The following is a 17662-nucleotide window of genomic DNA, read 5'->3' on the forward strand; positions in this document are numbered from 1 at the left end:
ACTTGCACTCCATGTCACAGGCCTATGACTAATCACAACTACAACTGGAAAGTAACCCAGTGTACCTGATGCCAGTACGGTGACTCTGTAGCTTTCTTGATTTGCTCTTCCACCCACTGCAGGTTAGTGATAATGTATTCTTTCAGATGTTGACAGTAGCCAGGGTCATTTGGATCACAATATCCCATCAGTGTGTTCATCCAATGCTTATAGATGAGCTAAAGTTAATTCACACACACAAACACAGAGAGAGAAAGAGTGAAAAAGAGCATGAGAGCGTGAAAAAGCTGGGGGAGAATAGAATCTTGGCAAAGACATATAAAAGTGAAAAGTCAAACTGCTTTTTAACCTGATTTTCATCCTGAGAAATGCAGATCTATAAATACATACCTATAAATACAGATCCAAGGCCTAACCTGTAAGATGAATAACCTATTACTGTGCATCACCTTTCCACCTGAGACACTTGCTCTCTCTCCATTTCCTCAATGGTGAATGAGTCACTTACTGCTTCTCAGATTTTTAGAAAGTCCAAAATACTCGGCTCTTGCTAGTGAGCCGAGCAAATTAATCTGATTCACTATAGAGATAGTGCATCAGATTAATTCGCTCGGCTCACTAGCAAGAGCCGAGCCTTTTGGACTTTCCAAAAATCTGGCCACAGTTGTTGGTCTTCACTTATCTATTGCTTAAGGCCTAAGGAGAACATCATAAATAGGTGGTAGTATAGTTGTCTGTTTTCCTGAAGTGCAATACTGTGTACAATGCACTGTTAAGATTTTGGAGGTGTGCACTTTGACCTGTCTGTGCACCTCTGCACGCTACGCTTAACCATAAACCCCCTCACCACACAGCTACTTGCTAACATGTTTCAGTACAGGTGCATGAACCAGCTCTCATCCGTTCCACAAAACATCACTCAATTATTTCTAATTACAAAATAACATACAGTAATAATACAACTTTAATAGCATTGTATTATGTTTGTTATAAAAATCTATTTATGAAATACTTTGTGTAAAAACACCAAGGAACTACAATGATGCATTTCCAAATAAAGTCCTGTCTGTGCATTGAAATTTTGGCCACCAAAAGGTTTTAGCCAAAAATGACATTTGAAAGAGAGAAAAAAGGCCGAAAAAACATGTCGCCCCAAGTCGGGCCTCAATGCGAAGATTTCACTCTCGATCTAGCCGACAGTTATCACGGCGCTACCCGGCAAAGGGCATTCATGTCAGCGGTTTGGAAATACTTCAAAGTTTCTGATAAAGACATTAAAATTTACCATCTGAGGGGGTACGATGCTGAAGCATTTTTCCACGACAGGTTTGATACACCGCCTGAAAACATGATGTCCCGTTCAATATGCATAATACAACAAAACAAAAACAACAACAATAACAGAATAGAGGCCCTCTGCCCAGAATTTTCCTTTCGGTGCATCACTAGTTGTAATTAAATTAAAATTTGAAGATCATTTGTTCAGACCTTCATGCCACATCCTCAGTCATGCACAGAGTTAGAAGTGGATTGATTTCATTTTGAGTTTTGCTCCTCTCAGGTCTCAGGGAATGTTTTTCTTGCCAGCGTCACCTCGGTTTTGCTCAAGGCAAAAGCTGGCTTCTTATTCCACTTTAAATGATGTTTCAAGTACAACATTTTGCCTTCACAAGTTGTTCTGGTGATTTTTTTTTCTGTGTGGAGTACTGTAAAACCAACTGGCCAATTATTACAAATTGGATTATTTCTTGGTTAAATCATTTTCAAACAAAGTAATTTGTGTAAACTTGTCCCCTAAGATGCAAGGGTCACTGCAAAACCAATACAAACTTATTTTACACAACTACCAACACCAGACCAATTTCTGAAGGGCATGTGGTTCTGACATGTATAGATTTGTAACCAGTATTTTAGTTATACTGTGTGATGTGATTCCACATGTGCGCTAGAGTGGAGGGGGTCCATCCTCTTCTGGCTGACACTGAAGAGAGGGACGATAAATCATTATCATTGTTCTATAGTTGTATACAATAAAGTCAAACATGAGTTGAAAAGATGTTCAGTACGAGTGTATTGGATTGTTAGAATGTGGCAGAAAATTGGTGCTGAACTTTTCAGAATATGCAGTCACCAACAGTGGCGGCTGGTGTTAAAAATTTTGGGGAGGGTGCAAACAAACTGAAAACACCACAATTAGTTATGCGGGACTGAATATAATTGTTAAATAGCCATCTAACAGGTGATATAATGTATCACCACTGCTTAGCTATAAATGGAAAATTCAACTGCTAAAGCATGAAATAAGGTACCACAAATCAGTGAATTTGAGCTTAATGTGGGTTTATTATCAGTAATAAAGTAATCAAGGTAATCACTCAACTGTAATATTGCCTAAACTATGGCCAGTAGCACTACCTGAAAATAAATTTTGCCCTTGCCTTCTAATGCCAACCCCAATTCCAAAAGAGTTGGGATGCTGTGTAAAATGTAAATAAATACAGAATACAATGATTTGCAAATCTCAAACATTTGATATGTTTTCTATGTTCTATCGTGAATAACATGGGGATTTTTGAGATTTGCAAATCATTGCATTCTGTTTTTATTTACATTTTACACAGTGTCCCAACTTTTTAGAAATTGGGGTTGTATATCGCATCCAGCTAGCCAACTGAGTTTGCCACAACGATTGCCGGAAACCCCCAGGTGTAAGCTCGTGACTTGACTGCTGCTGAATTTGTAAGTTGGGTCGATCTGGGCCAAGCTCCTTTATCCCTTTTTTCACCTTGTAAAAGGCAGTTTTTTGTAAAGATAAAACAAAATTTTCATTCATCTGGAAGAAATGTCACGCTCACTTTATTAACAATCTCTCGCAGTGCCGGTCAACTGACAAGCTGCTGAGTAGGCAAGAGAGTCGTTGAGAACGGCCCAATCACATGAGGTCAAAAATATATAAAAACAATATTGATTCACCAACAACAAAAGTGGGAGTGTCTGGGGCACAATGAGCTGCACCCCAAGGAAAATCTGAAGCAAGCTATTTAGAGAGCAGCCCAAAGTCACCTGCTTTTCAAAAGTTTAAGGACCTACATACACACTAATTTGGCCAGCGTCCTGCACACAGATATGATCGAAATACAATTGAGATTTTTTGATTTTTTAAATAAATGCTAACGACTATAAGGCAAAAAGTATGGCAAAATTTTATTACATAATTATTTTGCAATATATATTGAACTTATGTTTACATAGCCTTCTTCTCTGGATATCTTGAAGGGGGTGGCACCCCAGCACCCTCGGTCATGAATATAGGTCAGAGATTCCAAGAGAATTCAATACAATCATTTGTATCTATGCCTAAGCAGTATATTTCTGTGGCATGTTTGAAATCATTTTAACACATACAGTGGTGCTTGAAAGTTTGTGAACCCTTTAAGAATTTTCTATACATCTACATAGATATTACCTCAAACATCAAAGTTTTCACACAAATCCTAAAAGCAGACAAAGAGAACCCAATTAAACAAATGAGATAAAACTACTAAACTACTACTAGTGACAAATGAGAAAAATACTTGGTCAGTTATTTATTGAGGAAAATAATCCAATATTACATATGTGAGTGGCAAACGTATGTGAACCTCTAGGATTAGCAGTTAATTTGAAGGTGAAATTAGAGTCAAGTATTTTCAATCAATGGGATGATGATCAGGTGTGAGTGAGTGCCCTGTTTGATTTAATGAACAAGGAGCTATCAAAGTCTAATTTTCACAACATTTGTGGAAGTGTATCATGGCAAGCTTTCTGAGGACCTCAGAAAAAGAGTTGTTGTTACTCATGTTGGCTCAAATTTAGCCTATTACCCAAAAACATTTAAAACTCAACTTAGAAGCCAATACTCACATCTACCTCTGAGCCCAGTTGGAGATAGAAAAAATACACCAGCCGTGAGTGAGAAGAAGCAAGGGTCCAGCTTTATTGTTCCATTCCACCACACGAGATCCACACCGATGAGAATTCTCAAAAGTGATCCCAATACCCTGAGCTTAAGCTCCAGTATTTATACTGTATTTACACACTAGATAACCCATATGTTTCCAGAAAAGGCCTATTTCACTTACACATAGAATCAGAACCCAGGCATTTCTAATAACCCAGAAAATAAAAACCCAGCGTTTTGAATTACATAGAGAATCAGAAACCAGGATTCTCATTTACCTAGGTGGTCAGAAACCAGGATTCTCAATTACCTAGGTGGTCAGAAACCAGGATTCTCAATTACCTAGGGAAATAAAATGACGTAGACAAGACGACTAAACAACCGGGAGGGACCTTGGTCTTATCGTTATCTCGAGGGGGGGGCAGTTTGACCCAGCCACCCTTATAACTGGCTCTCTTCATGGTTCTCTAAAAATTAAGGCTTTCCTTGCGAGACGAGAATCTTCACCATCTGAATCATGAGTAAGTTATATTTTTCTATTTTTCCTGTATTTCTCGTTTATAATTTTTTTTCATATTTGCACTATATTTCTTATTTTATATATATATTTATACTACTTGAAAAGCGGTTTACTGTACTTCCAACTTCTTAATATCATTACAGTTCTACTGTCCTGCATATCCTACTATTCTGTTTTTTATAGAGTTTCTCTATTACTATAAGATATTATTAAAGTTATTCATGTGTGTGTATGAGGAAGAGAGAGTGTGTGCGTATGTTGTGTCTACTTGCCCGCCCTTGACTGTACGAGTGTGTGTGTTTTTAGCACTCCTCAGCTCGTACACTTCTTTCGACTTTTTGACTAACAACCCATAAAGATCTTTAAAGTGTTTTACCAATTTATCCACCTCTGACTAAAACCGCTTCTGTATGTCTAGGTGCCGGTGCCCGTCGTCAGTCCCCTCTCTCTCCATTACTGGACCTGGATCTGGATCTGGACACTCATTACCAGCTTGTGCATCTCACGGCTGATATCATGATGCTACTTAACTATCTTCGCAGCACCCCCCCTAAGAATAGAGACCCGGGGTTCCCCCCTCTTCTTCGGTACAGAATCTGCCCCACGAACGTGCGTGTTGACGCCTCTACACAGTCAGAACCAGAACCCCCCTCTAGCTTCCAATCCGAGGATGATGTTGTCTTCTCTGATCCGGGCCCCGACCATTCGTCCCTCTTCTCACCCACCAGTCCGCCCGACTCTCAGTGGTCCGTTCACTTCACCCACCCTGATTTCCCCATGTCCCCAGGACGCACCCCATTTTCTTCCCCCTCTTACTCTCCTCCAGACTACGCACCCACCCGTCCTGTGAATTACCAATAAAATTACATTTTTACTCATACTCAGTCTCCCTCGTGTTTATTTCATGTCATTTTTATCCACAACACTCATCAGGCTGGAAAAGGTTATAAAACCATCTCTAAAGAGTTTGGACTCTACCAATAGTCAGATAGATTGTGTACAAATGGAGAAACTAAGACCATTGTTCCCCTCCCCAGGAGTGGCCAACCAGCAGAGATCACTCCAAGAGCAAGACGTGCAATAGTCTGTCACAAAGGAGCCAGGGTAACTTCTAAGTAATTAAAGGCCGCTCTCACATTGGCTAATCTTAATGGTTATGAATCCACCATCAGGAGAACACTTAAAAACAATGGTGTGCATGGTAGGGTTGCAAGGAAAAAGCCACTGCTCTCCAAAAAGAACATTGCTGAACATCTGCAGTTTGATCTTTAGATCATGTGGACAAGCCAGAAGGCTACTGGAACAATAGTTTGTGTATTGATGAGTCTAAAATAAATTTTTGGGTTTAAATGAGAAGGGTTATATTTGGAGAAAACAAAAACACTGCATTCTAGCACAGGTTTGGGCCTGTTTTGCTGCATCTGCGCCAGGACGATGGAATAGTGAATTCTGAATTATACCAGCGAATTCTAAAAAAAAAAAAAAAAAAAAAAGTCAGGACATCTGTCCATGAACTGAATCTCAAGAAAAAATGGGTCATGCAGCAAGGCAATGACCCTAAGCAAACAAGTCATTCTACCAAAGAACAGTTAAAGAAGAATAAAGTTAATGTTTTGGAATGGCCAAGTCAAAGTCCTGATCTTAATCTTATAGAAATGTTGCGGAAGGACCTGAAGCAAGCAGTTCATGTGAGGAAACCCACCAACATCCCAGAGTTGAAGCTGTTCTGTACTGAGGAACGGGCTAAAATTCCTCCAAGCCGATGTGCAGAACTGATCAAGTTATCGGAAACTTTTAGTTGCAGTTATTGCTGCACAAGGATTCACACCAGATACTGAAAGCAAAGGTTCACATACTTTTGCCACTCACAGATATGTAATATTAGATCAGTTTCTTCAATAAATAAGTGACCAAGTATAATCTTTGTATCTCATTTGTTTAACTTGGTTCTCTGTATCTACTTTTAGGAATTGTATAAAAATCTGACTATGTTTTAGGTAATATTTATGCAGATATATAGAAAATTCTAAAGGGTTCACAAACTTTCAAGTGCCACTATATTTCAGGGTGAATAATGTTGTCAATACCAACATTCAACCCTCCACTTTATGTTCCAACCAAACCAGATGACCGACACCAACTGAATAAAGTTGAGGACTGTTTAGACACTGAATGCTGAGTAATTTCCTCCTAATTAATTCCAACAAGACAGAAGTACTTCTACTACTGCCAGAGGCAGCTAGAGGTAAGCTTTGTGCTTACATAGTAACCCTGGATGGTCTTTCAGTTACACCACATGCAGCAATGAAAGAACTTGGTGTGATTATTGACTTCAGTCTCTCATTTGATGCTCATGTAGACGATACGACTAGGATAGCCTTCTTTCATCTTAGAAACATCACTAAGCTATGCTTCATCAGTACCTTAAACAATGAACACTACAGCCAGGGGTAAAGTTTTTTCCTATTAAGCCCTCAGCTATGGAACAGCCTTCCAATTAATATTTGGGACAAAGACAATCAGACTCAAGGTTTTTTTTCCATGCAACTGTCACCTCTAGCTTGCTCATTAGGAATCCAAATTTAGACCCGGGTTTCTCTAAAGCTGCTTTTTGACAATGTCTATTGTTAAAAGCGTTATAAAAATCAAATTAATTAAATATATTATGACTCTTCAGATATGGAAGCTAGATTAAAATTCTTGTCACTACTTTCTACTGGTTATGATCCACATTTGGCCATCAGCATCTAGATGAGATAAGATGTGTGATGTAACAGATTTAGGGATAAAAGGTTAATGTTAAATACCTGCGAGGTGACCGCACCTTCCACAACTCCAGCAGCATAAGCTTGCAGTGTGTCATTGTACTTGCCATTTGTTACAACCTCCAGATAGGACCACCTGAGAAGGACAGAAAAAAATGGAGTCCTAATTAAAGTGATTAATATTTATTTGTACAGCTTTTTATTTGTACAGCTGATGTGGACTTTTAACAATTAACATCATCACAAAGCAGCTTTACAGATATCAGGATCTAGATTTAGGCGACAGTGGCAAGGAAAAAAACTCCCTGAGACAAGAAAGAAATCAGATTCAAAAACAACATATCCTCTTCTGGGCGACACTAGTGTGATTATAAATCATTACTTTTCTCCCTTGATGGTGCCCTTTTTGGTCAGCCATTTTTTTCTGTAAGGCCTGCATCCATAAGGGTGAACTTGCTGGTAGTCATGGGGTTGTTATGTTATCTATTTTCACATTCAGTTCTGTCTTTGAACCAAAAACCCATTGGCCAATAGAAACTAAGCACACAATCACAAACTTGCACGTGTACCCATGAATTTGAAGAAGCAGTGGTGAGTGACACTGGCTCAGAGAAAGTTATTTCTTATTCTCCATAACTGCCAGTTTTAATTATACTATTTGCGTACTTTAGACAGAGATAGCTACCTTACAATGTTGCGATATGTTGCTTGTGGTCATGTTACATTAAGGCCTATAGTATCACCCTTCATTGGGAATCCAGCCAACAATATAGTGGTCTGATTCTGAAGTTCACCTTTTAGACTTGTCCTCCAACAGCCTGAGAGTAGTCTGCACTGGAGTAAACTTCAAATAATAATTACAATAATACATTTGCATAATTGTCAACCTATTGGAAAGTGTAATCATACATCAAACACTATGCATGTGGTTTGTTACAAGATTTAATTTGACATCCTTTTGAATATTGACTGCTGTAGCTCCACAGGTTACGCTGTAGTTCATGTGCCAACATCTTGATCCTGCCTCTCTAAAGCACAGCCCTGACTCTCAGTACACACAATCCGACTCCATAGTATACAGGTGTGGAAGAGTAAATGTTTGTAATCTCACTATCCAGAAGAGGAGGAGGTTTTTTTGGTTCCTCTCAAGCTTTCTTCCTCATGTCGTCATCTCATGGAGTTTTTCCTTGCCACTCTTGCCTCTGGTTGTTTCATTAAATTTAAATGCATTACATAGAAATAAATTTCTGTAAAGCTGATTTATTATGATGATGCCTATTTTAACAGCAAACAAATACAATGAAATAAAACTGAAATTAACGAATCTGTAAACTTTTCACAATGTCAATTATTTTCGTTACACCGATAGAAATCGCTTCTTATGTCCATAGTAAGTAACTGTGTAAGTGTAACTTCAGAGTGTAATGGCTGTGGAGAACCTGCTCAATGATTTTCGAAAAGGAAGTCTGCAGTCTCAGGACTAACATGTACAGCTCCAGTCAGTCTATTTAATCACAGACTAATCACTGATTAATAAAAAGTGTTCGTGTAAAGTTAGAGTTAATGAAAGATAAAGATCATTTTAATGTTAATAAAAAGAAAACAACACAACCGGGAGATGTAGGAGACACACAAGCCTACCCCGTGTTTACAATGTCATCTGTGAAGTTGGCGAATGCGACAAAGTCTGTCTGAATTCCCTCCTTTAACTGCAGTTTTCCGCTCTGCTGGTTAAATACTGCAGACCGCAGGTGTGTGTCCGCAGGTGAGATCACACAAACGAACAAGGTACACAGAAGAAAGCGCAACATAGCGTTTAATGGGACTGTCTGGGGGAACACTCGCTTATTTACTGCTCATCTCATCATGTGATCCCCGACTCCAGTAGCAGTCACGTGACGGCCACCCTCTTTGAGTGCTGAACTTTAATCTGAGGGACGTGTCCCAAATCAGCTCATCCACAAAATGCCTGACTAATAGTGATGTGTCGTTCATGAACGATTCATTCATTTTGAACGAAACTTTAATATGACTCGGGATCAACGTGTTGTCTCAGAGAGTTATTCGTTCATTTCTGACCGAGCATGCGCTGCAACATCCCCGAGGTTCTGTACCGGAAACAGAAATATTAGTTCATCTCTCGAGTCTTTCGGGTTCGAGTCATTCGATCTCCCGGTGACACGCATAGGCTATCCACCATGCAGTACCGGAAACGGGATGACTCGAATGACTCGGACCCAAAGACTCGAGATGTGAACTAATCGTTTCTGTTTCCGTGGAACTGACGTGATAAAAGAAAGAAAGATTCGTTCATTTTGCTGAACGAGACTCAAAGATCCGAGTCAAGAAAATGATTCGAACTTCCCATCACTACTGACTAGACAAGTAAGTAGGTTTTTTATAGGCTTTTCACAAGGCTGAAGAGGTCTCCAGTTATTGACCAGTTCCACAGGTTAGCTTGCCTGTAGAAGCACTTTAATATCACTTACACAAGGCTCTGAATAATCTGTTTATTTCCTTTGTTTATTTTATCTCCTCAATCACAAAGAGGCTCATACATTTGACAATTTATGCGATACTGTGTAACACACAAATTATATTATTTTCAGATTTTTATTTAATAATATTTTATTGTAAATAGCCTAATTTTGAACTTGAAATGTGTGACCATCCTGATGACAAGGCATTCAGTGCTTTATAGATCATTAGTAATATTTTGTGTCAAATAATTTGCGATCAATTAAACATTTTACTAGAAGCCAATGAATTGTGGACGAAATGGGTATAATATAGTCAAACTGTCAGGTTCTGCTGCATTCTGGACTAACTGGAGCTTGTTTCTTCACCTACTGGAATATCAGCAAGGTGTTATTATTGACCAAATGAGAGACTGGAGTTAATAATCACACCAATGTATTTCACTGGTGCACATGATGTAATTGAAAGGCCATCCAGAGATACTTCTAGCTGCCTGTGACTCAGAAATAAGAGTAGAAAATGAGTAGAAATGCTTCTGTCAGAATAAGGAGGAAGTTACTCTGCATCATCTGACATCCTTTTCATATTCATCATATTTATTAAACTGGTGTCAAGCTACACTATTAGGTTCTGCATTGATAACAAATCCTTGTTTATAATATTTAAACTTCTGCATGGTTTAGCTCTGGTGTACAGTATGTTGCTGATCTCCTGAAGTGTTATAGCCCATCCTAAGCACTTCATTCATCTGATGCAGGCTTAGTGTTAGTCCTGTGGATCAGTTGCAGCACAATCAGTCAGTGGAATATGTTTTTCTTGCATCACCGCTAAACTGTGGAATAACTTTCCAGAGGAATACTTGATAGTTAATTCTTTAGGAAGTGAACATTGGTTCTTTAATGTGCTCGATCATTAATACATTATTTAGCCTTTAATCTTTATGTAGAACACTTTGAGATGTTTATCGACCAGTGGTATGTCTGAAGGAGATTCCGGTGGAATTAAGGATATGGTGGCGAGGAACTCGAGCCAGGGTGATGGTGAGGAACGTGACATCATTCATTCCATCATCGCAGATCTGCAGACACGGCATCCCAGTGCAGTCTTTATAATAAATGGAGATTTTAATCATGTTAAAATCTCAAAGACCCTGTTGAACTTTACACAGTATGTAACCTTCAACACTAGAAGGGATAAGACCTTGGACTTGCTGTATGCCGACGTTAAGGAGGCATCCAGCACCACCGCCCTTCCCCCCTTGGCAAATTAGACCACTGTCTGACACAGCTCACACCTACATACAAGCCTATTGTTAGGAGACAGCTTGTAACCACTAGGACTGTGTAGCTGTAGTCGGTGGAGGCAGAGGAGGCCCTGATGGAGTGTTACAAGACAACTGACTAGAAGCTGTTTCAGGAAGATCATGGGGATGGCACAGAGGGTGTCATTCAGACTACTTCAGATTCTGTGAGGAGAGTGTTGTCCCCATCAAGAAGGTCCACTGCTTTCCCAACAAAAATCCTTGGATTAACAGGGTCATCAAAGCCCCGCTGAACAGGAAGAAGAGAACCTTCATGGCACTGGCACACTGATGATGCCAAGAAGGGAATACAGGAGGAGCTGAGGAGGGAGCCTCTTCTCACACAGGAAAGGACAGAGCAGGATTTTCTTTCCGAGGAGGCTCAGGTCCTTTAATGTGTGCACTAGGCTGCTATGGATGTTTTTACCTGTCTGTGGTGGCCAGTGTTATCTTCTTTGCTGTGGTATGTTGGGGAGGTGGCATTGGGACTTGTGGGGCCAACAAACTGAGCAAGCTGGTATGCAAGAGAGCTCTGTGTTGGGGATGGAACTGGACAGTGTGGAAGCAGTGACTGAGGTACATCATATCTTATTGAAATTAAAGTGCTATATAAATAATACATTTTTATTATTGCTGTTGTCATTATTATTATAATTATTAAGGGACCAAGCACAGGCATCCTGTTGTTATTCTACCTTTTCTTATTATTATTCTGCTTCTTCTTCTGTTAAGGGTGTCAGGTAAAAAGTTGTGAAATTTGGCACATAGATTGAGGATGGTCTAAGGAATATTCTGACCAAATTTGGGCCAAGTGCTGCCAATGCTTTAGCACCACTATTGAGTCAAATTTGGGCCTAATTTTGGAAGTGTGTTTATGTTCATAGCTTTTGAAGCATGTGTACAAAATTTAAAAGCCAGGCATTCCTGGATTCCCTTGTTCAAAACGAGTTCAACTCACGATATGACATCAATTTATATCTAATTATAAATTCTGCCAGTTTGTCCAAATCTGTTTTTTTTTTTTTGTTTGTTTGTTTGTTTGTTTTTTTAGACTCACAAAATTATCAAAAGAATTTTGAATACTCCAAATTGTTTGTCTAGAATGGGCCAATGAATCTGACAGTGAAGCCATCAAACAGGAAGTGAGTTTGTACCTCAACAGTGACAGGAAATGTTGTAGGCAACTTCAGGACCATGACCTGAGGCTATGCAACAAATTTCGTGCCAGCACCACCTACTGGTCAAAAGTTATAATAACATGCTTTAAATGCTAACATGTAACCACCATTTCTGATACTCCTCCAAATTTTGTCCAATCTTCACCAAATGTGGCTCACATCATCTTGAGACCTGTCTTATTGAATTTTGATATTAAAATAAATTCAGGTCAGAGCAGTAGCAATCATGAAAACAGGTCAAAGTAGAAACAGGCAACTCCCAGGTCACAGCAGTAGCAGCAGTTTTAACTGCTTCACATTTGTTCATCTAGACCTTTCCTCCTACAGTCAAAGAATTCCACCACTGTCTGGTAAAAACATACACATCATCAGTGAAGGTACATATCATTCTTGATCCCCTTTGACTACCATTGTGGCTCTGCTTTTCCAATATTTGCTTAGACAACAATTGTAGTGCCTCTTTGAATGTGTAGCTCAGGTGCTTGCCCCCCAAAAATGCTGCTTGCAGCTTTTAGTATCATTATCCATCCATCCATTTTCTGTACTGCTCATGGTACACAGGGTCACGGGTCCATGGAAAGATTCCCAGGTCTGATAAATGTTGTGAGTTTCCAGGAGTTTGTATTTTATGTTTTATTATGCATATTTTTACAGTTTTAATATCACACCACCTGATCTGATATGTAGCATTTTGCAGTTAGCTAGACTAACTATAGTTATGCTGTGCTGTCTAATAATTGCCTTTCATGCTCTGAAAAATGTAAAGTTAGCCTAATTTCTTTGTAGATATGGACATACTGAAGTTTTAAAATAGGCCCATTCCCATAAATTTACTTCTCTTTAGGGGAAAAACCCTTAGCTGATTGACATTGACAATACAAGATAGACAATAATAAATGAAATGGGATTTTATCAAAATGAACAATTTTCTGTTCTGTGAAGTCAATGGATATTATACCACCCATGTTTTTCATAATAAATTTTGTTTATACTGGAAATTAGAATGAACCAGGCCTAATTCTTTAAGGTAAGTCCACATATACAATTAACCTGATTAGAAGTGTTCGTTATACAGTTGCAGTAAAAAAATTTGATTATTCAAAGTTATTGTTCCAGCTCAAGCACACTTGGTGCCACTAATGAAGTCCTTGATAAGTTGCATCAGGTGTCCTCGAGACAACACCTGTTTTGCATATTTGTGCTGTTGTGAGGGATTCTATTCTATGGGCTTGAATTACTTTGAGACTGGAGAAATCATTATAAGTTGCATTTTCAGTTGAATTTGGGGAAACCACTTGAAACATTCGTTGTGTTGAACTATTTCAATTGCTTTTGATTGATTTGTTCATTGCAAACAGCTGAAAGTCTGTAAATTTTGACAATAAACCTGATTTGCAATGGGGGTTGAATAATTTTGATTGCAACTATACATCACCACAAGTTGTTTGGAAGGGTTTCAAGAAAAAAAGCCTCTACTCTCATCCAAAAACAAACTTGAGCATCTTCAGTTTGTCAGACACTACTGGAACTTGAAATGGGATCAGGTTCTATGGTCAGATGAAACCAAAATAGAGCTTGTTGGCAATAAACACCAGAGTTGGTTTTGGAGCACACAGTGAGGTAGCCATATGGAAAAGTACCTCATGCCCACGGTTAAATATAGTGGCGGCTGTTTAATGTTTTGGGAATGTTTTTCTGTCAGAGGACCTGGACATTTTGTTAGGATACATGGCATCATCAACTCCATCAAATATCAACAGATATTAAATGAAAACCTGACTGCCTCTGCCAGAAAGCTTAAAAAGGGCCGTGGTTGGATCTTCCAGCAGGACAATGATCCAAAACATACATCAAAATCAACACAAAAATGGTTTACTGACCACAAAATCGAGGTCCTGCCATGACCATCCCAGTCCCCTGACCTGAACCCCATAGAAAACCGGTGGGGTGAACTGAAGAGGAGAGTCCACCAGCGTGGACCTCAAAATGTGAAGGATCTGGAGAGTTTGTGTATGGAGGAACGGTCTCAGATCCCTTACCATATATTCTCCAACCTCATCAGGCATTATAGGAGAAGACTCAGAGCTGTTATCTTGGCAAATGCAGGTAGCAGGTGCCAATAATTATTGCACACCTATATTTAATAATTGTATTTTTTTTTTAATTTTTTTTTTGGGGGGGTGGGGTAAACTTGTTTTGTTTGCAATTGTTTGCTATCCATGAGAGCAGAGTCTTTTTGTGAATTTTTCTTTAACAAAAGATCAAAAGTTTAAATAATAAATATTAGTGGAGGGCACTGTAGATTGTGGACTCTTGTGATAGAAAATGACAGACCAGATCAATCTGAGTTAAATCCTTTATTTACAGAGATTAAACTTTATGTACTGCTATTAAACATGCTATGCATGATTTGTATCCAGAAGTCCCCGCCTACTCCACAGACTCCAACTGTGGTGAAGGGCTGGGCTTCCACATACAGGTCTGATGCCAATTATGGCACAGATAGCTGTGCACACTTGGCACACTGCCTCCTTCTCTGCCACACTTATTCTTTCCTTTGTGATCTTATCATTTTATATTTTGTGGTATTTGACATACATTAACAGAAAGTGATGTTTTTCCTCCTGTTAGGGATATAATGGTTCTTACTGAGATTTCTTTTGTTTGCAGGAACCTGACTGTGATGTTTTCTTCTGCCAAATCTCAGTTGGTGTCCTCATTGCTGAGCCAGAAGCCACTTATCAAACTCACTGCATATTCATTACATATACACATACATTTCCTTATACTTAAAATTAATGTTTTATCTTTGGTAAAATGTATGTACATTTCCTGACTTTAAAAGCTACCATGGTGAATAGTTTAAAATGTTATACAAAAAAGGATATACAATTCAATTTGTACTGTTGTTTTATTCTGGTTTTTTTTTTTTTTTTTTTGACAGTGCAGACATTTATAGGAGAAAAGTTATGTTGTACTCCCTGTTGGGTGAAATGTTTTGTTTGCTTGTCTGTGTTAAATCTGTGCAGTTAGTGTTAACACTTTAAATGGTCATTATATGTATTGAACACATGATTAAAATAAATATGATGGCACTGAAATTTTATATGCATGGCAGGTAATATTTTTCATAAATTTTGTGAAACCTTATTAGCTCTCCTTACAAGAATACACACTTTAATTAGACATAAAAATACTCAGTGCTTTTAACTTCAAAGAGTTAGAAACAAACTAGATGCATTTGTTTGTTTTACTTCTACTTTCTAGCAAGTGTTAACAACTATTAAGAATTAATTTATCAGAAAATGTAATTCTGTGTTAAAACAACCTATGTTAGTTCAGTTTATTTTAAATGTCCAAGTTTTCTCTACTTAAAGTTCAAAGTACATGAATATAACATACATTGGCCCAACTTCTCCCACAGTGCAGTCTATGTAAATAATAAAGATCTTAAAAAAAAAAAAAAAAAAGTAGCTTCCCTGTATAAAAGATTTGGTCACACCGGATCAGCCAGGCTGCATTACAGGGTCAACTTTATACTGCTCCCATCACTGTGCCACCTAGTGGCTATTAATGCTGTTAAATTGTGATGGTTTCACCTGGAATATTGTGTGTTCATTAATTCCATACAAAGGTAAATATGACAAATAAATTAAGTTGCCGTTCACTTAAGTAATATGATATATATGGTCGAGAGAATAAAGAAAAAAATAATCTAACATTTAGCAACGTTTTAAGTGAAAAGTTTAAGGCTGTGAATTACACATCTAAAGTTCCTTTTAATTTTTTATTTTTTTATACATAAAAAACAGCAACAACGTTGTTTTTTTTTTCTTTTGTTTTTTACCACAATGCCACCATGCATATTTATAGAGCTGTCAATTTACTGTCCAGTGCACTGTAGTAACAGAAACACGGCTGGACTACACTATGGAATCCCTAAGCGGCCATGAATTATTCATTTTTTTCTTCGTTGTTTTCTCATGATCTCGACTTAATTTTCTCGTGATCTTGACAAAACCAAAAGCTGTTTTCCCATGATGTAATTTTATTGTTTGCGTTTTGTGAATGGGACTGGTGTTACTTGCACGCTGGCATCTTTGCCACGTAATAAATGAACAGAACACACACAGACACACACACACACAAAGAGAGATGTAAGAATATTGCTCGTTACTAAAGCTAAAATTAAATAATAAGGTTCTATAACTAATTTAGAAATAGATGTATTTTCTTCCAGCTTGCAGAAATGTGGGTTGGACATTTAAAATATGTCCATAGCCTATTATTGTTAAAAAATCTGCAGTGTCAAAAACGTCTATATCTAGATAGTTAAGACGAAAATTAAAAATGAAGACTCCAGTAAACTATTAAATTTAATTGTGGATTCTGCTCTGGGATTTTACTATTGTTCACCAGGTTTTCCTCAAGCTACCGTCACTTTATTTGGAAAAACAGTTTTAAAAAGTGTTGCAAAAATATGTTTGAATTCAGTTAAATTCAATGTGCAACTTTCTTGTTGAGAGTTTGAGCTCACTCAATGTTTTTTTTTTTTTTTTTTTAACACTAAATGTTGTTGATTAAGGTCAGGTCTCATTTGGATTGACGATTTGATCGGTAAATGTGTGCAACCTTCATCTTGAGATTAGTTTCTGTAAAAAGGTCTGTACATCATGAATTTCAATTCAAATATAAACATCTTTATACATGAATACTGCACGGGTTAAGCACAGTACACTGGGAGACCTGTCTTATTAAAGAAGGTCTTGATAGACTGGGATCCAGCAGTTCTCCTGGCCCCCCTCTCCTTCTTTTCATTACGTCCCCGGTGCCTAGAATTATGTCTCAGGTTCTTCAAGTGTAACTTTCTAGCTTCTACTGTTCTCAGAGCAGCCTTAATTCTGAATTGTGATGTTCACAAGCTGGGGTGGGACCTCTGCTGTTTGTCACTGACTGAACTGAAATAATTAATAACCATCAGACTAAACCATTTTTACGGAGGGGAAGATACAAGCTGAAGCTTTAATTGATATTTATTCATAGAGTTGGGGCCTATATAGCATAACTACTGGATTTAGTGGGGGCCCCTGTAATTGTCACCATTTTTCACCCCACTAGCAAAGGCCTTGTCAATACATGATGCAGAAAAAAAGTAGTTCAAGACAGAAAATTTGGTCATATCACCCCTATTACTGCATTGGCTCAGAGTAAAATTTTGATTATAAAATATTACTAATGACCTATAAATCACTGAATTGTCTCACCTCACGTTACCCGAGTTACCTTTAGGTCTATTATGATCTGACCACACCTGCATTCAAAAGATGCAGGCTTGTTAGTAGTATAAATAATGAAGACTACAGCAGTGGACAGAGCTTTCTCTTATAAGGGAGAGCTATGGAATAGCCTTCCAAATTAATGTTCGGGACTCGAACAATCTTCAAGTCTCAATCTTTAAGTCTAGGTTTAAAATAATGATTT

At 38.1% G+C, this 17662-nt stretch overlaps 1 protein-coding gene across 2 annotated transcripts in view; it reads right to left on the bottom strand.

Moving 5' to 3' along the window:
- The window catches only part of plbd2 (phospholipase B domain containing 2), a 37773-nt gene extending 28650 nt beyond the window's left edge, over nucleotides 1–9123 (bottom strand). Inside the window, exons 1-3 of one of the 2 annotated variants that reach the window (XM_017469697.3) lie at nucleotides 8867–9123; nucleotides 7268–7361; nucleotides 66–218 (exon numbers count right to left, since the gene is read on the bottom strand). In XM_017469697.3, the coding sequence (XP_017325186.1) occupies nucleotides 66–218; nucleotides 7268–7361; nucleotides 8867–9036 (417 nt within the window). In that variant the 5' untranslated portion in view covers nucleotides 9037–9123. The remainder of the gene's footprint in view (nucleotides 1–65; nucleotides 219–7267; nucleotides 7362–8866) is intronic. The other variant, XM_017469695.3, reaches the window with a different exon arrangement.
- Nucleotides 9124–17662: the final 8539 nt, after the last annotated feature.

Source organism: Ictalurus punctatus, chromosome 6 (genome assembly GCF_001660625.3).
Source record: "Ictalurus punctatus breed USDA103 chromosome 6, Coco_2.0, whole genome shotgun sequence".
NCBI lineage: Eukaryota > Metazoa > Chordata > Actinopteri > Siluriformes > Ictaluridae > Ictalurus > Ictalurus punctatus.